General features: G+C 51.2%; 2 protein-coding genes across 10 annotated transcripts; both read left to right on the top strand.

Moving 5' to 3' along the window:
* Positions 1 to 335: 335 nt before the first annotated feature.
* LOC308148591 (uncharacterized protein) lies at positions 336 to 4,031 on the top strand. Of its 8 annotated transcripts, none has more exons than XM_080522068.1 (12): positions 336 to 407; positions 601 to 794; positions 990 to 1,073; positions 1,267 to 1,449; positions 1,641 to 1,834; positions 2,026 to 2,219; positions 2,415 to 2,498; positions 2,692 to 2,831; positions 3,064 to 3,132; positions 3,324 to 3,407; positions 3,601 to 3,753; positions 3,951 to 4,031. In XM_080522068.1, exons 2-5 carry the CDS (start codon positions 660 to 662, stop codon positions 1,701 to 1,703), a joined length of 465 nt encoding a protein of 154 aa, XP_080378194.1. In that variant the 5' UTR covers positions 336 to 407; positions 601 to 659; the 3' UTR covers positions 1,704 to 1,834; positions 2,026 to 2,219; positions 2,415 to 2,498; positions 2,692 to 2,831; positions 3,064 to 3,132; positions 3,324 to 3,407; positions 3,601 to 3,753; positions 3,951 to 4,031. The 8 variants fall into 8 exon arrangements, with proteins under 8 accessions (XP_080378194.1, XP_080378192.1, XP_080378199.1 ...); XM_080522066.1 differs by having other exon boundaries at positions 3,023 to 3,132; XM_080522073.1 differs by lacking the exon at positions 990 to 1,073 and having other exon boundaries at positions 3,023 to 3,132.
* A 526-nt stretch (positions 4,032 to 4,557) lies between these two features.
* On the top strand, positions 4,558 to 12,279 carry rnf175 (ring finger protein 175). Of its 2 annotated transcripts, none has more exons than XM_080522062.1 (9): positions 4,558 to 4,663; positions 4,944 to 4,978; positions 7,021 to 7,162; positions 8,310 to 8,464; positions 10,341 to 10,448; positions 10,541 to 10,661; positions 11,147 to 11,280; positions 11,355 to 11,456; positions 12,063 to 12,279. In XM_080522062.1, exons 1-9 carry the CDS (start codon positions 4,643 to 4,645, stop codon positions 12,181 to 12,183), a joined length of 939 nt encoding a protein of 312 aa, XP_080378188.1. In that variant the 5' UTR covers positions 4,558 to 4,642; the 3' UTR covers positions 12,184 to 12,279. The 2 variants fall into 2 exon arrangements, with proteins under 2 accessions (XP_080378188.1, XP_080378189.1); XM_080522063.1 differs by having other exon boundaries at positions 4,646 to 4,663; positions 4,944 to 5,003.
* Positions 12,280 to 13,651: the final 1,372 nt, after the last annotated feature.

The following is a 13,651-nucleotide window of genomic DNA, read 5'->3' as shown; positions in this document are numbered from 1 at the left end:
GATGTAGCCGCCATGGTTCTTGTCCCGCTATTTCACCGGGACTAATTACTACCATGAGCAACGTTTAAACCACCGTCTCCAGGGAGACGCAGCGTTTTCAGAAAGTTTCACTTTGTGTGCAGTTTTTAAAAAGTTGTGTTTATGTGGTAAAGATCGAACATTCTGCCTGATTTTCAAAATAAATTCCGTTTACGTGGACGGGTGGCGTTTTTCAGAAAGTTCCACATTGTGAGCGGGTTTTCAAAATGTTCTGTTTCCATGGCGACGGTGTGTTTTCAGAAAGTTGCGCCTATGAGCAAGTCTCTAAACGTGGCGTTGTGTCTCGCTCTTGTTTTCAGTCGACGTCGTCTCGTTGGACTAATGGACCCGTCGGGTCGTCCAGATGTCCACCTGACACCGTGGAGCCGGTGAGTGTCCGTCCGTCCCTCCCGTCCTAAAGTCGTCCTCGCCGTGATGATGTTCTTCCTGCCATTCGTAGTTTCCTCCAGAGGTCTCACCACCGAAGACGGTCCAAACCTTCCTTGGATGTCTGAGCGAACCACCAGTTTGTCCTCTGAGACTTTAGTTTGTCCCTGAACTGATGGTCTGTCTTGTTTCCAGGTGACGTCGTCGTGTCGAGGACGGCGAGTCCGTTGGGTCGTCCAGATGTTGGGTCGTCGATGACCAATGAGTCCGTTGGGTCGTGGAGGACCGGCGAGTCTGTTGGGTCGTCCACAACCGGCGAGTCCGTTGGGTCGTCCACAACCGGCGAGTCCGTTGGGTCGTCCAGATGTTGGTCCAAAACGATGAAGCTGGTGAGTTTGAGTTTGTTCTCCGTCCTAAAGTCGTCCTCGCCGTGATGATGTTCTTCCTGCCATTCGTAGTTTCCTCCAGAGGTCTTTTGACCGAAGACGGTCCAAACCTTCCTTGGATGTCTGAGCGAACCACCAGTTTGTCCTCTGAGACTTTAGTTTGTCCTTCAACTGATAAATACTTGTTCTTGTTTCCAGGTGACGTCGTCGTGTCAAACTGAATGTCTGGTTCTCCTGAATGACGGTCTGGGTCGTCAAGAGGACCGTCGATCAATGGATCCGGTAAGTTTCCGTCCGTCCCTCCTGTCCTAAAGTCGTCCTCGCCATGATGATGTTCTTCCTGCCATTCGTAGTTTCCTCCAGAGGTCTCACGACCGAAGACGGTCCAAACCTTCCTTGGATGTCTGAGCGAACAACTAGTTTGTCCTCTGAGACTTTAGTTTGTCCCTGAACTGATGGTCTGTCTTGTTTCCAGGTGACGTCGTCGTGTCGAGGACGGCGAGTCCGTAGGGTCGTCCAGATGTTGGGTCGTCCAGAACCGGCGAGTCCGTTGGGTCGTCCAGAACCAGCGAGTCCGTTGGGTCGTCCAGATGTTGGGTCGTCCAGAACCGGCGAGTCCGTTGGGTCGTCCAGATGTTGGTCCAAAACGATGAAGCTGGTGAGTTTGAGTTTGTTCTCCGTCCTAAAGTCGTCCTCGCCATGATGATGTTCTTCCTGCCATTCGTAGTTTCCTCCAGAGGTCTCACCACCGAAGACGGTCCAAACCTTCCTTGGATGTCTGAGCGAACCACCAGTTTGTCCTCTGAGACTTTAGTTTGTCCCTGAACTGATGGTCTGTCTTGTTTCCAGGTGACGTCGTCGTGTCGAGGACGGCGAGTCCGTTGGGTCGTCCAGATGTTGGGTCGTCGATGACCAATGAGTCCGTTGGGTCGTGGAGGACCGGCGAGTCTGTTGGGTCGTCCACAACCGGCGAGTCCGTTGGGTCGTCCACAACCGGCGAGTCCGTTGGGTCGTCCAGATGTTGGTCCAAAACGATGAAGCTGGTGAGTTTGAGTTTGTTCTCCGTCCTAAAGTCGTCCTCGCCGTGATGATGTTCTTCCTGCCATTCGTAGTTTCCTCCAGAGGTCTCACCACCGAAGACGGTCCAAACCTTCCTTGGATGTCTGAGCGAACCACCAGTTTGTCCTCTGAGACTTTAGTTTGTCCCTGAACTGATGGTCTGTCTTGTTTCCAGGTGACGTCGTCGTGTCGAGGACGGCGAGTCCGTTGGGTCGTCCAGATGTTGGGTCGTCGATGACCAATGAGTCCGTTGGGTCGTGGAGGACCGGCGAGTCTGTTGGGTCGTCCACAACCGGCGAGTCCGTTGGGTCGTCCACAACCGGCGAGTCCGTTGGGTCGTCCAGATGTTGGTCCAAAACGATGAAGCTGGTGAGTTTGAGTTTGTTCTCCGTCCTAAAGTCGTCCTCGCCGTGATGATGTTCTTCCTGCCATTCGTAGTTTCCTCCAGAGGTCTCACCACCGAAGACGGTCCAAACCTTCCTTGGATGTCTGAGCGAACCACCAGTTTGTCCACTGAGACTTTAGTTTGTCCTTCAACTGATAAATACTTGTTCTTGTTTCCAGGCGACGTCGTCGTGTCAAACTGAATGTCTGGTTCTCCTGAATGACGGTCTGGGTCGTCAAGAGGACCGTCGATCAATGGATCCGGTAAGTTTCCGTCAATCCTTCCTGTCCTAAAGTCGTCCTCGCCATGATGATGTTCTTCCTGCCATTCGTAGTTTCCTCCAGAGGTCTCACGACCGAAGACGGTCCAAACCTTCCTTGGATGTCTGAGCGAACCACCAGTTTGTCCTCTGAGGTTTTAGTTTGTCCCTGAACTGATGGTCTGTCTTGTTTCCAGGTGACGTCGTCGTGTCGAGGACGGCGAGTCCGTAGGGTCGTCCAGATGTTGGGTCGTCCAGAACCGGCGAGTCCGTTGGGTCGTCCAGAACCAGCGAGTCCGTTGGGTCGTCCAGATGTTGGTCCAAAACGATGAAGCTGGTGAGTTTGAGTTTGTTCTCCGTCCTAAAGTCGTTCTCGCCGTGATGATGTTCTTCCTGCCATTCGTAGTTTCCTCCAGAGGTCTCACGACCGAAGACGGTCCAAACCTTCCTTGGATGTCTGAGCGAACCACCAGTTTGTCCTCTGAGGCTTTAGTTTGTCCTTCAACTGATGGTTTGTCTTGTTTCCAGGTGACGTCAAACTGGTGACTGAGGTGTCCACAACCGGCGAGTCCGTTGGGTCGTCGATGACCAACGAGTCCGTTGGGTCGTCCAGATGTTGGTCCAAAACGATGAGGCTGGTGAGTTTGAGTTTGTTCTCCGTCCTAAAGTCGTTCTCGCCGTGATGATGTTCTTCCTGCCATTCGTAGTTTCCTCCAGAGGTCTTTTGACCGAAGACGGTCCAAACCTTCCTTGGATGTCTGAGCGAACCACCAGTTTGTCCTCTGAGACTTTAGTTTGTCCCTGAACTGATGGTCTGTCTTGTTTCCAGGCGACGTCGTCGTGTCAAACTGAATGTCTGGTTCTCCTGAATGACGGTCTGGGTCGTCAAGAGGACCGTCGATCAATGGATCCGGTAAGTTTCCGTCCGTCCCTCCTGTCCTAAAGCCGTTCTCGCCGTGATGATGTTCTTCCTGCCATTCGTAGTTTCCTCCAGAGGTCTCACCACCGAAGACGGTCCAAACCTTCCTTGGATGTCTGAGCGAACCACCAGTTTGTCCTCTGAGGCTTTAGTTTGTCCTTCAACTGATGGTTTGTCTTGTTTCCAGGTGACGTCAAACTGGTGACTGAGGTGTCCAGAACCGGCGAGTCCGTTGGGTCGTCCAGAACCGGCGAGTCCGTTGGGTCGTCCAGATGTTGGGTCGTCCAGAACCGGCGAGTCCGTTGGGTCGTCCAGATGTTGGTCCAAAACGATGAAGCTGGTGAGTTTGAGTTTGTTCTCCGTCCTAAAGTCGTTCTCGCCATGATGATGTTCTTCCTGCCATTCGTAGTTTCCTCCAGAGGTCTCACCACCGAAGACGGTCCAAACCTTCCTTGGATGTCTGAGCGAAGACAGACGGGTCTTGCGTTCGTCCCGTAGCTTCCGGTCTGTTAACTTGTGTCTCTCGTCTTTCAACAGAACAAGAATCTGCCGGCGACTCGATGGGAAGTTCTTCAAACAAGCTTTTTGTTTTCCTTTTCAATAAACATTTAAAACTGAGGTCTTCTGACTCATTCCAGTGGTTTTTATGCATCTTTTATTGTGAAAGTCAACACTTTCTATACATTTTATTACTCTAGTGTGTAAAGTTGCTCTTTAATTAATGGTGTAAATAAAGTACTATTAAAATACTATATATACCAATAGAGGGCTGAACCAATGTGGTTCTTCAGTTGATGGAATAAATTCTCTAAAACTTTACTTAACGACTTAATTTCCCACCGATTGTCTCAAAACGTGTTTTTATTAAATGGAAATTGCACATAACTTTGTTTAAATTTGTCATGTGTCTTACAATTTAGATTTGTTTTACCGTTTTTTGCTTTTAATGCCATTTTTCCTCGGATTTATTTGCATTTTTATTTAATGGCTTCCGCTCTTCACTTATTTCGGCGTTTAAATCTATTTTTCACGGTTGCGGAGTGGGGGGGGGGTGTGGGGGGGGCCGTCTACCCCCTGGGATCCCCGGTCCCTGTATCATATGTTCGCGGCCGTGTCCCGGTTTGACCCTCCCGGGCCTCCGTACAGGCGGAGCTAACGGGGCTAGCCGCTGCTCGCCGCCGCTTCCCCGGCTCCTGTGCGCCGGACCGAGAGGCTCCAACCCGGGCAGGATGGCGGGACTTCATCCGCAGGTGAGCGGAGAGATTCACGCTGCGGCGGAAACGCTCATATTAGACGTTTAAAAATTAAAACCTGCAGAAATCTGCGTTTTAGCATCGGGGCTAGCAGCTGTCAGCGCGTTTAATGAGTAAACACGATGTGTCACTTCGCTTCTTTAAAAAATCCTTTTTCTGCTCGTCAGTGACGAATCCAGATGTTTTATGACGAAAAGCAGCCGCTCGGGATTTTCACTGGCGCGTCCAGATGTTTAACCTACTTTTAAAGAGCCACGGTGCTAATTGTGTCTTTCAGGAGGAGCTGAGGCTGAACCCGAGGGAGAGCTGGAGGTAACGGTACTCTATTACTCTGGAGGTAACGGTACTCTATTACTCTGGAGGTAACGGTACTCTATTACCCTGGAGGTAACGGTACTCTATTACTCTGGAGGTGACGGTACTCTATTACTCTGGAGGTAACGGTACTCTATTACTCTGGAGGTAACGGTACTTTATTACTCTGGAGGTAACGGTACTCTATTACTCTGGAGGTGACGGTACTCTATTACTCTGGAGGTAACGGTACTCTATTACTCTGGAGGTGACGGTACTCTATTACTCTGGAGGTAACGGTACTTTATTACTCTGGAGGTAACGGTACTTTATTACCCTGGAGGTAACGGTACTCTATTACTCTGGAGGTAACGGTATTCTATTACTCTGGAGGTAACGGTACTCTATTACTCTGGAGGTGACGGTGCTCTATTACTCTGGAGGTAACTGTACTCTATTACTCTGGAGGTGACGGTACTCTATTACTCTGGAGGTGACGGTGCTCTATTACTCTGGAGGTAACTGTACTCTATTACTCTGGAGGTGACGGTACTCTATTACTCTGGAGGTAACGGTACTTTATTACTCTGGAGGTAACGGTACTCTATTACTCTGGAGGTAACGGTACTCTATTACTCTGGAGGTGACGGTGCTCTATTACTCTGGAGGTAACTGTACTCTATTACTCTGGAGGTGACGGTGCTCTATTACTCTGGAGGTAACGGTACTCTATTACTCTGGAGGTAACGGTACTCTATTACTCTGGAGGTAACGGTACTCTATTACTCTGGAGGTAACGGTACTCTATTACTCTGGAGGTGACGGTGCTCTATTACTCTGGAGGTAACGGTACTCTATTACTCTGGAGGTGACGGTACTCTATTACCCTGGAGGTGACGGTACTCTATTACTCTGGAGGTAACGGTGCTCTATTACTCTGGAGGTGACGGTACTCTATTACTCTGGAGGTGACGGTACTCTATTACTCTGGAGGTGACGGTACTCTATTACTCTGGAGGTAACGGTACTCTATTACTCTGGAGGTAACGGTACTCTATTACTCTGGAGGTAACGGTACTCTATTACTCTGGAGGTAACGGTACTCTATTACTCTGGAGGTAACGGTACTCTATTACTCTGGAGGTAACTGTACTCTATTACTCTGGAGGTAACGGTACTCTATTACTCTGGAGGTAACGGTACTCTATTACTCTGGAGGTGACGGTGCTCTATTACTCTGGAGGTAACTGTACTCTATTACTCTGGAGGTGACGGTACTCTATTACTCTGGAGGTGACGGTGCTCTATTACTCTGGAGGTGACGGTACTCTATTACTCTGGAGGTGACGGTACTCTATTACCCTGGAGGTGACGGTACTCTATTACTCTGGAGGTGACGGTACTCTATTACTCTGGAGGTAACTGTACTCTATTACTCTGGAGGTAACGGTACTCTATTACTCTGGAGGTGACGGTGCTCTATTACTCTGGAGGTGACGGTACTCTATTACTCTGGAGGTAACGGTACTCTATTACTCTGGAGGTGACGGTACTCTATTACTCTGAAGGTAACGGTACTTTATTACTCTGGAGGTAACGGTACTTTATTACTCTGGAGGTAACGGTACTCTATTACTCTGGAGGTGACGGTACTCTATTACTCTGAAGGTAACGGTACTTTATTACTCTGGAGGTAACGGTACTTTAGTACTCTCTGGAGGTAACGGTACTTTAATACTCTGGAGGTAACAGTACTTTATTACTCTGAAGGTAACGGTACTTTAGTACTCTCTGGAGGTAACGGTACTTTAATACTCTGGAGGTAACAGTACTTTAATACTCTGGAGGTAATGGTACTTTAGTACTCTGGAGGTAATGGTACTTTAATACTCTGGAGGTAATGGTACTTTAGTACTCTGGAGGTAATGGTACTTTAGTACTCTGGAGGTAGCGGTACTTTAATACTCTGGAGGTAATGGTACTTTAGTACTCTGGAGGTAGCGGTACTCTAACACACACACACACACACACACACCTGGTGACCTGTTCTCCGTCTGCAGGATGAAGCACGAGCGGCTACACGAGAAGCACCGCGGCCACGAGCCGATGCACGCCGAGATGGTGCTGATCCTCGTCGCCACGCTGGTGGTGGCGCAGATCGTCCTGGTGCAGTGGAAGCAGCGGCACCACCGCTCCTACAACGTGAGTGGCCGGTCCTCGGTTCAATTCCCCCCTGGTGCTGCTCGCCAGGCTGTCGTGGTGAGCTACGAGCTAGCTTACCACGCGGTGTCGTCCAGACGACCACCGGGGCTGTGATTGGTCCGTTCTACCACCAGGGCTGTGGACGGACCAATCACAGCCCTGGTGGTAGAACAGACCAATCACAGCCTTCGTGGTAGAACGGACCAATCACAGCCCTCGTGGTAGAACGGACCAATCACAGCCCTGGTGGTAGAACGGACCAATCACAGCCCTGGTGGTAGAACGGACCAATCACAGCCCTGGTGGTAGAACGGACCAATCACAGCCCTCGTGGTAGAACGGACCAATCACAGCCCTGGTGGTAGAACGGACCAATCACAGCCTTGTAGTAGAACGGACCAATCACAGCCCTCGTGGTAGAACGGACCAATCACAGCCCTGGTGGTAGAACGGACCAATCACAGCCCTCGTGGTAGAACGGACCAATCACAGCCCTCGTGGTAGAACGGACCAATCACAGCCCTGGTGGTAGAACGGACCAATCACAGCCCTCGTGGTAGAACGGACCAATCACAGCCCTCGTGGTAGAACGGACCAATCACAGCCCTGGTGGTAGAACGGACCAATCACAGCCCTCGTGGTAGAACGGACCAATCACAGCCTTGTAGTAGAACGGACCAATCACAGCCCTCGTGGTAGGACAGACCAATCACAGAGCCCTCGTGGTAGAACGGACCAATCACAGAGCCCTCGTGGTAGAACGGACCAATCACAGCCCTGGTGGTAGAACGGACCAATCACAGCCCTGGTGGTAGAACGGACCAATCACAGCCCTCGTGGTAGAACGGACCAATCACAGCCCTCGTGGTAGAACGGACCAATCACAGCCCTGGTGGTAGAACGGACCAATCACAGCCCTCGTGGTAGAACGGACCAATCACAGCCTTGTAGTAGAACGCATCGTCTGCATAGGCAGTACAATGTAGAATCTTAGTATAGAAGCTAAATAGAGTTTAAAATAAGAATTATCGGTTCTACCGATGTTCCCGACCGTCTCGTCTGGACGTGTTCCGGCGCAGCGGCCAGCCGTCCTGCTCCACGCCGCCCCCTCAGGGCGCCGCTGGTAACGCCGCCGTCTCGTCCACAGCTGGTGACTCTGGTCCAGATGTGGGTGGTTCCGCTCTACTTCACCATCAAACTGTACTGGTGGAGGTTCCTGTCCATGTGGGGGATGTTCTCCGTCGTCACCAGCTACGTCATCTTCAGAGCAACGCGCAAGCCGCTGTCCTGCCGCACGCCCAGGTAACCGGGGCTCCGCCCCCTCCGCCGCACGCCCAGGTAACCGGGGCTCCGCCCCCTCCGCCGCACGCCCAGGTAACCGGGGCTCCGCCCCCTCCGCCGCACGCCCAGGTAACCGGGGCTCCGCCCCCTCCACCGCACGCCCAGGTAACCGGGGCTCCGCCCCCTCTGCCGCCGCTGCACTCCACCGGGTCCCCGGTACACGACAAGGAAGAAGAGGTGGTGCGGATGAAGATGTAGAGAGGAGGAAGTAGAGAGGAGGAGGTGAGGAAGTAGAGAGGAGAAAGTGGAGAGGAGGAAGTGAGGAAGTGGAGAGGAGGAAGTGAGGAAGTAGAGAGGAGGAAGTGGAGAAGAGGAAGTGGAGAGGAGGAAGTGAGGAAGTGGAGAGGAGGAAGTGGAGAGGAGGAAGTAGAGAGGAGGAGGTGAGGAAGTAGAGAGGAGAAAGTGGAGAGGAGGAAGTGAGGAAGTGGAGAGGAGGAAGTGAGGAAGTAGAGAGGAGGAAGTGGAGAAGAGGAAGTGGAGAGGAGGAAGTGAGGAAGTGGAGAGGAGGAAGTGGAGAGGAGGAAGTAGAGAGGAGGAAGTAGAGAGGAGGAAGTGGAGAGGAGGAAGTGAGGAAGTGGAGAGGAGGAAGTGGAGAGGAGGAAGTGAGGAAGTAGAGAGGAGGAAGTAGAGAGGAGGAAGTGAGGAAGTAGAGAGGAGGAAGTGAGGATGTGGAGAGGAGGAAGTGAGGAAGTGGAGAGGAGGAAGTGGAGAGGAGGAAGTAGAGAGGAGGAAGTGAGGAAGTAGAGAGGAGGAAGTGAGGATGTGGAGAGGAGGAAGTGAGGAAGTGGAGAGGAGGAAGTAGAGAGGAGGAAGTGAGGAAGTAGAGAGGAGGAAGTGGAGAGGAGGAAGTAGAGAGGAGGAGGTGAGGAAGTAGAGAGGAGGAAGTGAGGAAGTAGAGAGGAGGAAGTGGAGAGGAGGAAGTGAGGAAGTAGAGAGGAGGAAGTGAGGAAGTAGAGAGGAGAAAGTGGAGAGGAGGAAGTGAGGAAGTGGAGAGGAGGAAGTGAGGAAGTAGAGAGGAGGAAGTGGAGAAGAGGAAGTGGAGAGGAGGAAGTGAGGAAGTGGAGAGGAGGAAGTGGAGAGGAGGAAGTAGAGAGGAGGAAGTGGAGAAGAGGAAGTGGAGAGGAGGAAGTGAGGAAGTAGAGAGGAGGAAGTGAGGATGTGGAGAGGAGGAAGTGAGGAAGTGGAGAGGAGGAAGTGGAGAGGAGGAAGTGAGGATGTAGAGAGGAGGAAGTGAGGATGTAGAGAGGAGGAAGTGAGGAAGTAGAGAGGAGGAAGTAGAGAGGAGGAAGTAGAGAGGAGGAAGTGAGGAAGTAGAGAGGAGGAAGTGAGGATGTGGAGAGGAGGAAGTGAGGATGTAGAGAGGAGGAAGTGAGGAAGTAGAGAGGAGGAAGTGAGGAAGTGGAGAGGAGGAAGTGAGGAAGTGGAGAGGAGGAAGTGAGGATGTAGAGAGGAGGAAGTGAGGATGTAGAGAGGAGGAAGTGAGGAAGTGGAGAGGAGGAAGTGAGGAAGTGGAGAGGAGGAAGTGGAGAGGAGGAAGTGAGGATGTAGAGAGGAGGAAGTGAGGAAGTGGAGAGGATGAAGTGAGGAAGTGGAGATGAGGAAGTGAGGAAGTGGAGAGGAGGAAGTGAGGAAGTGGAGAGGAGGAAGTGAGGAAGTGGAGAGGAGGAAGTAGAGAGGAAAACTCGATATTTGGTCTGAAGACTAGAAATGGCGGCTGAAGGGACTTCCTGTTTCAGTCTGGACCAATCAATGAGCCGGTCTCTACTTCCTGTGTGGCGGTGAGGGTTGGAGGTGGCGGTCCCCCCTGACCAGCGGTGTTTTGGTTCCCCCCGTCCAGGATGGTCTACAAGTGGTTCCTGCTGATCTACAAGCTGAGCTACGCCGTGGGCGTCCTGGGCTACCTCGCCATCATGTTCACCATGTTCGGCTTCAACGTCTTCTTCAGGTGAGCCGCCACGTTCAGGTGCGGCGGCCCGTAAAGATGGCCGTCGCCTCCGTTGCGTTGGGCTCTGCTGGAACCGTTGGGTCCGTGTGCAGGATCAAGGCGGAGGACTCCATGGACGTGGGCGTGGTCATGCTGTTCTACGGACTGTACTACGGCGTCATGGGCCGGGACTTCGCCGAGATCTGCTCCGACTACATGGCCTCCACCATCGGCGTGAGTCCGGCTACGTCACCGCCGCCAACGCCACCTTTGTTTGTGGAGCCGCTAGCATGCTAGCGTTAGCTCATGTCAATGTTATCCCAGGGGAATGTTAGCTGTTAGCTCATATCAATGCTGACTCAGTAACATGTGAGCGTTAGCTCATGTAGATGTTATCCCGGTGGAATGTTAGCCGTTAGCTCATATCAATGCTAACTCAGGAGCATGTTAGCCCTTAGCTCAGATCAATGATAACTCAGTAACATGTGAGCGTTAGCTCATGCCGATGTTATCCCGGTGGAATGTTAGCTGTTAGCTCATATCAGTGCTAACTCAGTAGCATGTTAGCCCGTAGCTCATATCAATGTTTTGCTGAAGACAAATTACATTTAGTGGCCAAAGCGTCAAGTGGTGGTCTTGGAGGCTGCAGAGCGCTGAGCTGTCAGGTTAGCGGTATGGCGGTATGGCGGTATGGCGGTATATGAGGTGTTTGTCTGCAGTACTACAGCCGAGGAGGAATCCCCAGCAGGAGCCTGAGCAGCGACATCTGCGCGGTGTGCGGCCAGCGCATCCTGGTGGAGGTGGAGGAGGAGGGGCTGATCGAGGACACCTACCAGCTGTCCTGCGGCCACTTGTATCCTCCCCCCGCCCCCCCACCCCCCCACGCCACCGCCCCTTTCCCGCTCCCCGCCTTAACTGTCCCTCCAGGTTCCATGAGTTCTGCATCCGCGGCTGGTGCATTGTGGGTAAGAAGCAGACGTGTCCGTACTGCAACGAGAAGGTGGACCTGAAGAGGCTGATGAACAACCCGTATCCTTCGCTTTCCACTCGTCTGTTTCACTCCCTCTCTTCCTCCGAGTGTCGGGCCGCCAGGCTGGAGCCTTGATCACCTTTACATTTACACTTTGAAGTTTTTCTTTGATCTGAGTGTTCGTGGTGGACAAGATGTCCACGTCTTCACTAAAACAATTAAGTCCAATTTTAATAAGTACAGCGAAGTGCCTCAGGCTGCTGCAGGATTCAGTGAGTGTTACCGATACCAGTATGAAGTATCACACCGATACCAGTATGAAGTATCACACCGATACCAGTATGAAGTATCGCACCGATACCAGTATCAGGTATTGTACCGATAGCAGTGTCGGGTATCGCACCGATACCCAACACTGTTATCGGTGCTGTACTTCATACTGGTATCGGCGCGATACTTGATACTGGTATCGGCGCGATACTTGATACTGGTATCGGCGCGATACTTGATACTGGTATCGGCGCGATACTTGATACTGGTATCGGCACGATACCCGACACTGTTATCGGTGCGATACTTGCTGCTGGTGTCGGTGCTAGCCCTAACCACAGAGGTGATGCTTCCCGGGGTTTGTATGGTTAGACGTCCTTCACGTCTCCGTCCAGCTGGGAGAAGACACACGTCCTCTACGGCCAGCTGCTGGACTGGCTGCGATATCTGGTCGCCTGGCAACCCATCATCATCGGCATCGTCCACGGGATCAACTTCTCCCTGGGCCTCGAGTAGCAACGCCGCCGCCGGGCGACCCGAGCAGCCGACGGACACTTTGAGACGCTGCCGCTATTTTGACCGCACGTGTCGGGGGAGGGGACGTCAACATGGCCGCCAGCTGGAGGGGGAGGGGGAGGGGACGTCAACATGGCCGCCAGCTGGAGGGGGAGGGGACGTCAACATGGCCGCCAGCTGGAGGGGGAGGGGGAGGGGACGTCAACATGGCCGCCAGCTGGAGGGGGAGGGGGAGGGGACGTCAACATGGCCGCCAGCTGGAGGGGACGAACGGCGTCCGGAGATGTTTTTGTCTTTGTAGCTGCAGACGCCGCTCAGGCCCCGTTAGCACCGCGACGTTTTCAAACCATCTGGAGTTCGTTACGAGTTTTTCTCTGCTGCAGGTGTGTTTTATTACCACGGCGCCCTCCAGTGGCCCCGCGTGAAGACTGCACCTCCGTCAGCGGAGAACGTTGTCACGTGAAAGCAGAACAATGAAGACGCGAAAACGACGTGTTTCCAGTTACGTCGTTTAAACGCAAAACATTTTGAGAATGTAAACACGAAAACACCTTTTCACTTGAAACGTCTAAATGTGAATTTTTTTTTTTTAACGTAAATGCGGAAATGGCACGTTTCCCTTGAAACGTCGTCTAAACGCGAAACATTTTGAAAACTTAAAAGCAACATTTTTAAAGTTTCGATGTTTTCACTTGAAACGTCGTCTAAACATGAGACTTTTAAAGCTTAAACATGAAAACGACACGTTTTCACTTGAAACATTGTCTCAACGTGAATATTTTTGAAAACGTAAATGCGGAAATGGCACGTTTTCCCTTGAAACGTCGTCTAAACGCGAAGCTTTTTGAAAACCCAAATGCAAAAACGATGTTTTCACTTGAAACGTCATCTAAACGCGAAACTTTTTGAAAACCTAAATGCAAAAACGATGTTTTCACTTGAAACGTCATCTAAACGCGAAACTTTTTGAAAACCCAAATGCAAAAACGATGTTTTCACTTGAAACGTCGTCTAAACATGAGACTTTTAACACTGAATCATGAAAACGACACGTTTTCACTTGAAACGTCATCTAAACGCGAAACTTTTTGAAAACCCAAATGCAAAAACGATGTTTTCACTTGAAACGTCGTCTAAACATGAGACTTTTAACACTGAATCATGAAAACGACACGTTTTCACTTGAAACGTCGTCTAAATGTGAAACTTTTTGAAAATGTAAACGCGAAAACGGCGCATTTTCACTTAAAACATCATGTAGACGGGAAACTTTATGAAAACTTAAAAGCAAAAATGATGTTTTCACTTGAAACGTCTAAACGCGAAACTTTTTTAACACTGAATCATGAAAACGACACATATTCACTTGAAACATTGTCTCAACGTGAATATTTTTGAAAACGTAAATGCGGAAATGGCACGTTTTCCCTTGAAACGTCGTCTAAACGCGCAACTTTTTGAAAACCTA

The sequence above is a fragment of the Blennius ocellaris genome, assembly GCF_963422515.1.
Source record: "Blennius ocellaris genome assembly, contig: SCAFFOLD_97, whole genome shotgun sequence".
Taxonomy (NCBI): domain Eukaryota; kingdom Metazoa; phylum Chordata; class Actinopteri; order Blenniiformes; family Blenniidae; genus Blennius; species Blennius ocellaris.
The sequence above is the reverse complement of the archived record's forward strand: the minus strand, read 5'-3'. Positions and strand labels throughout refer to the sequence as shown.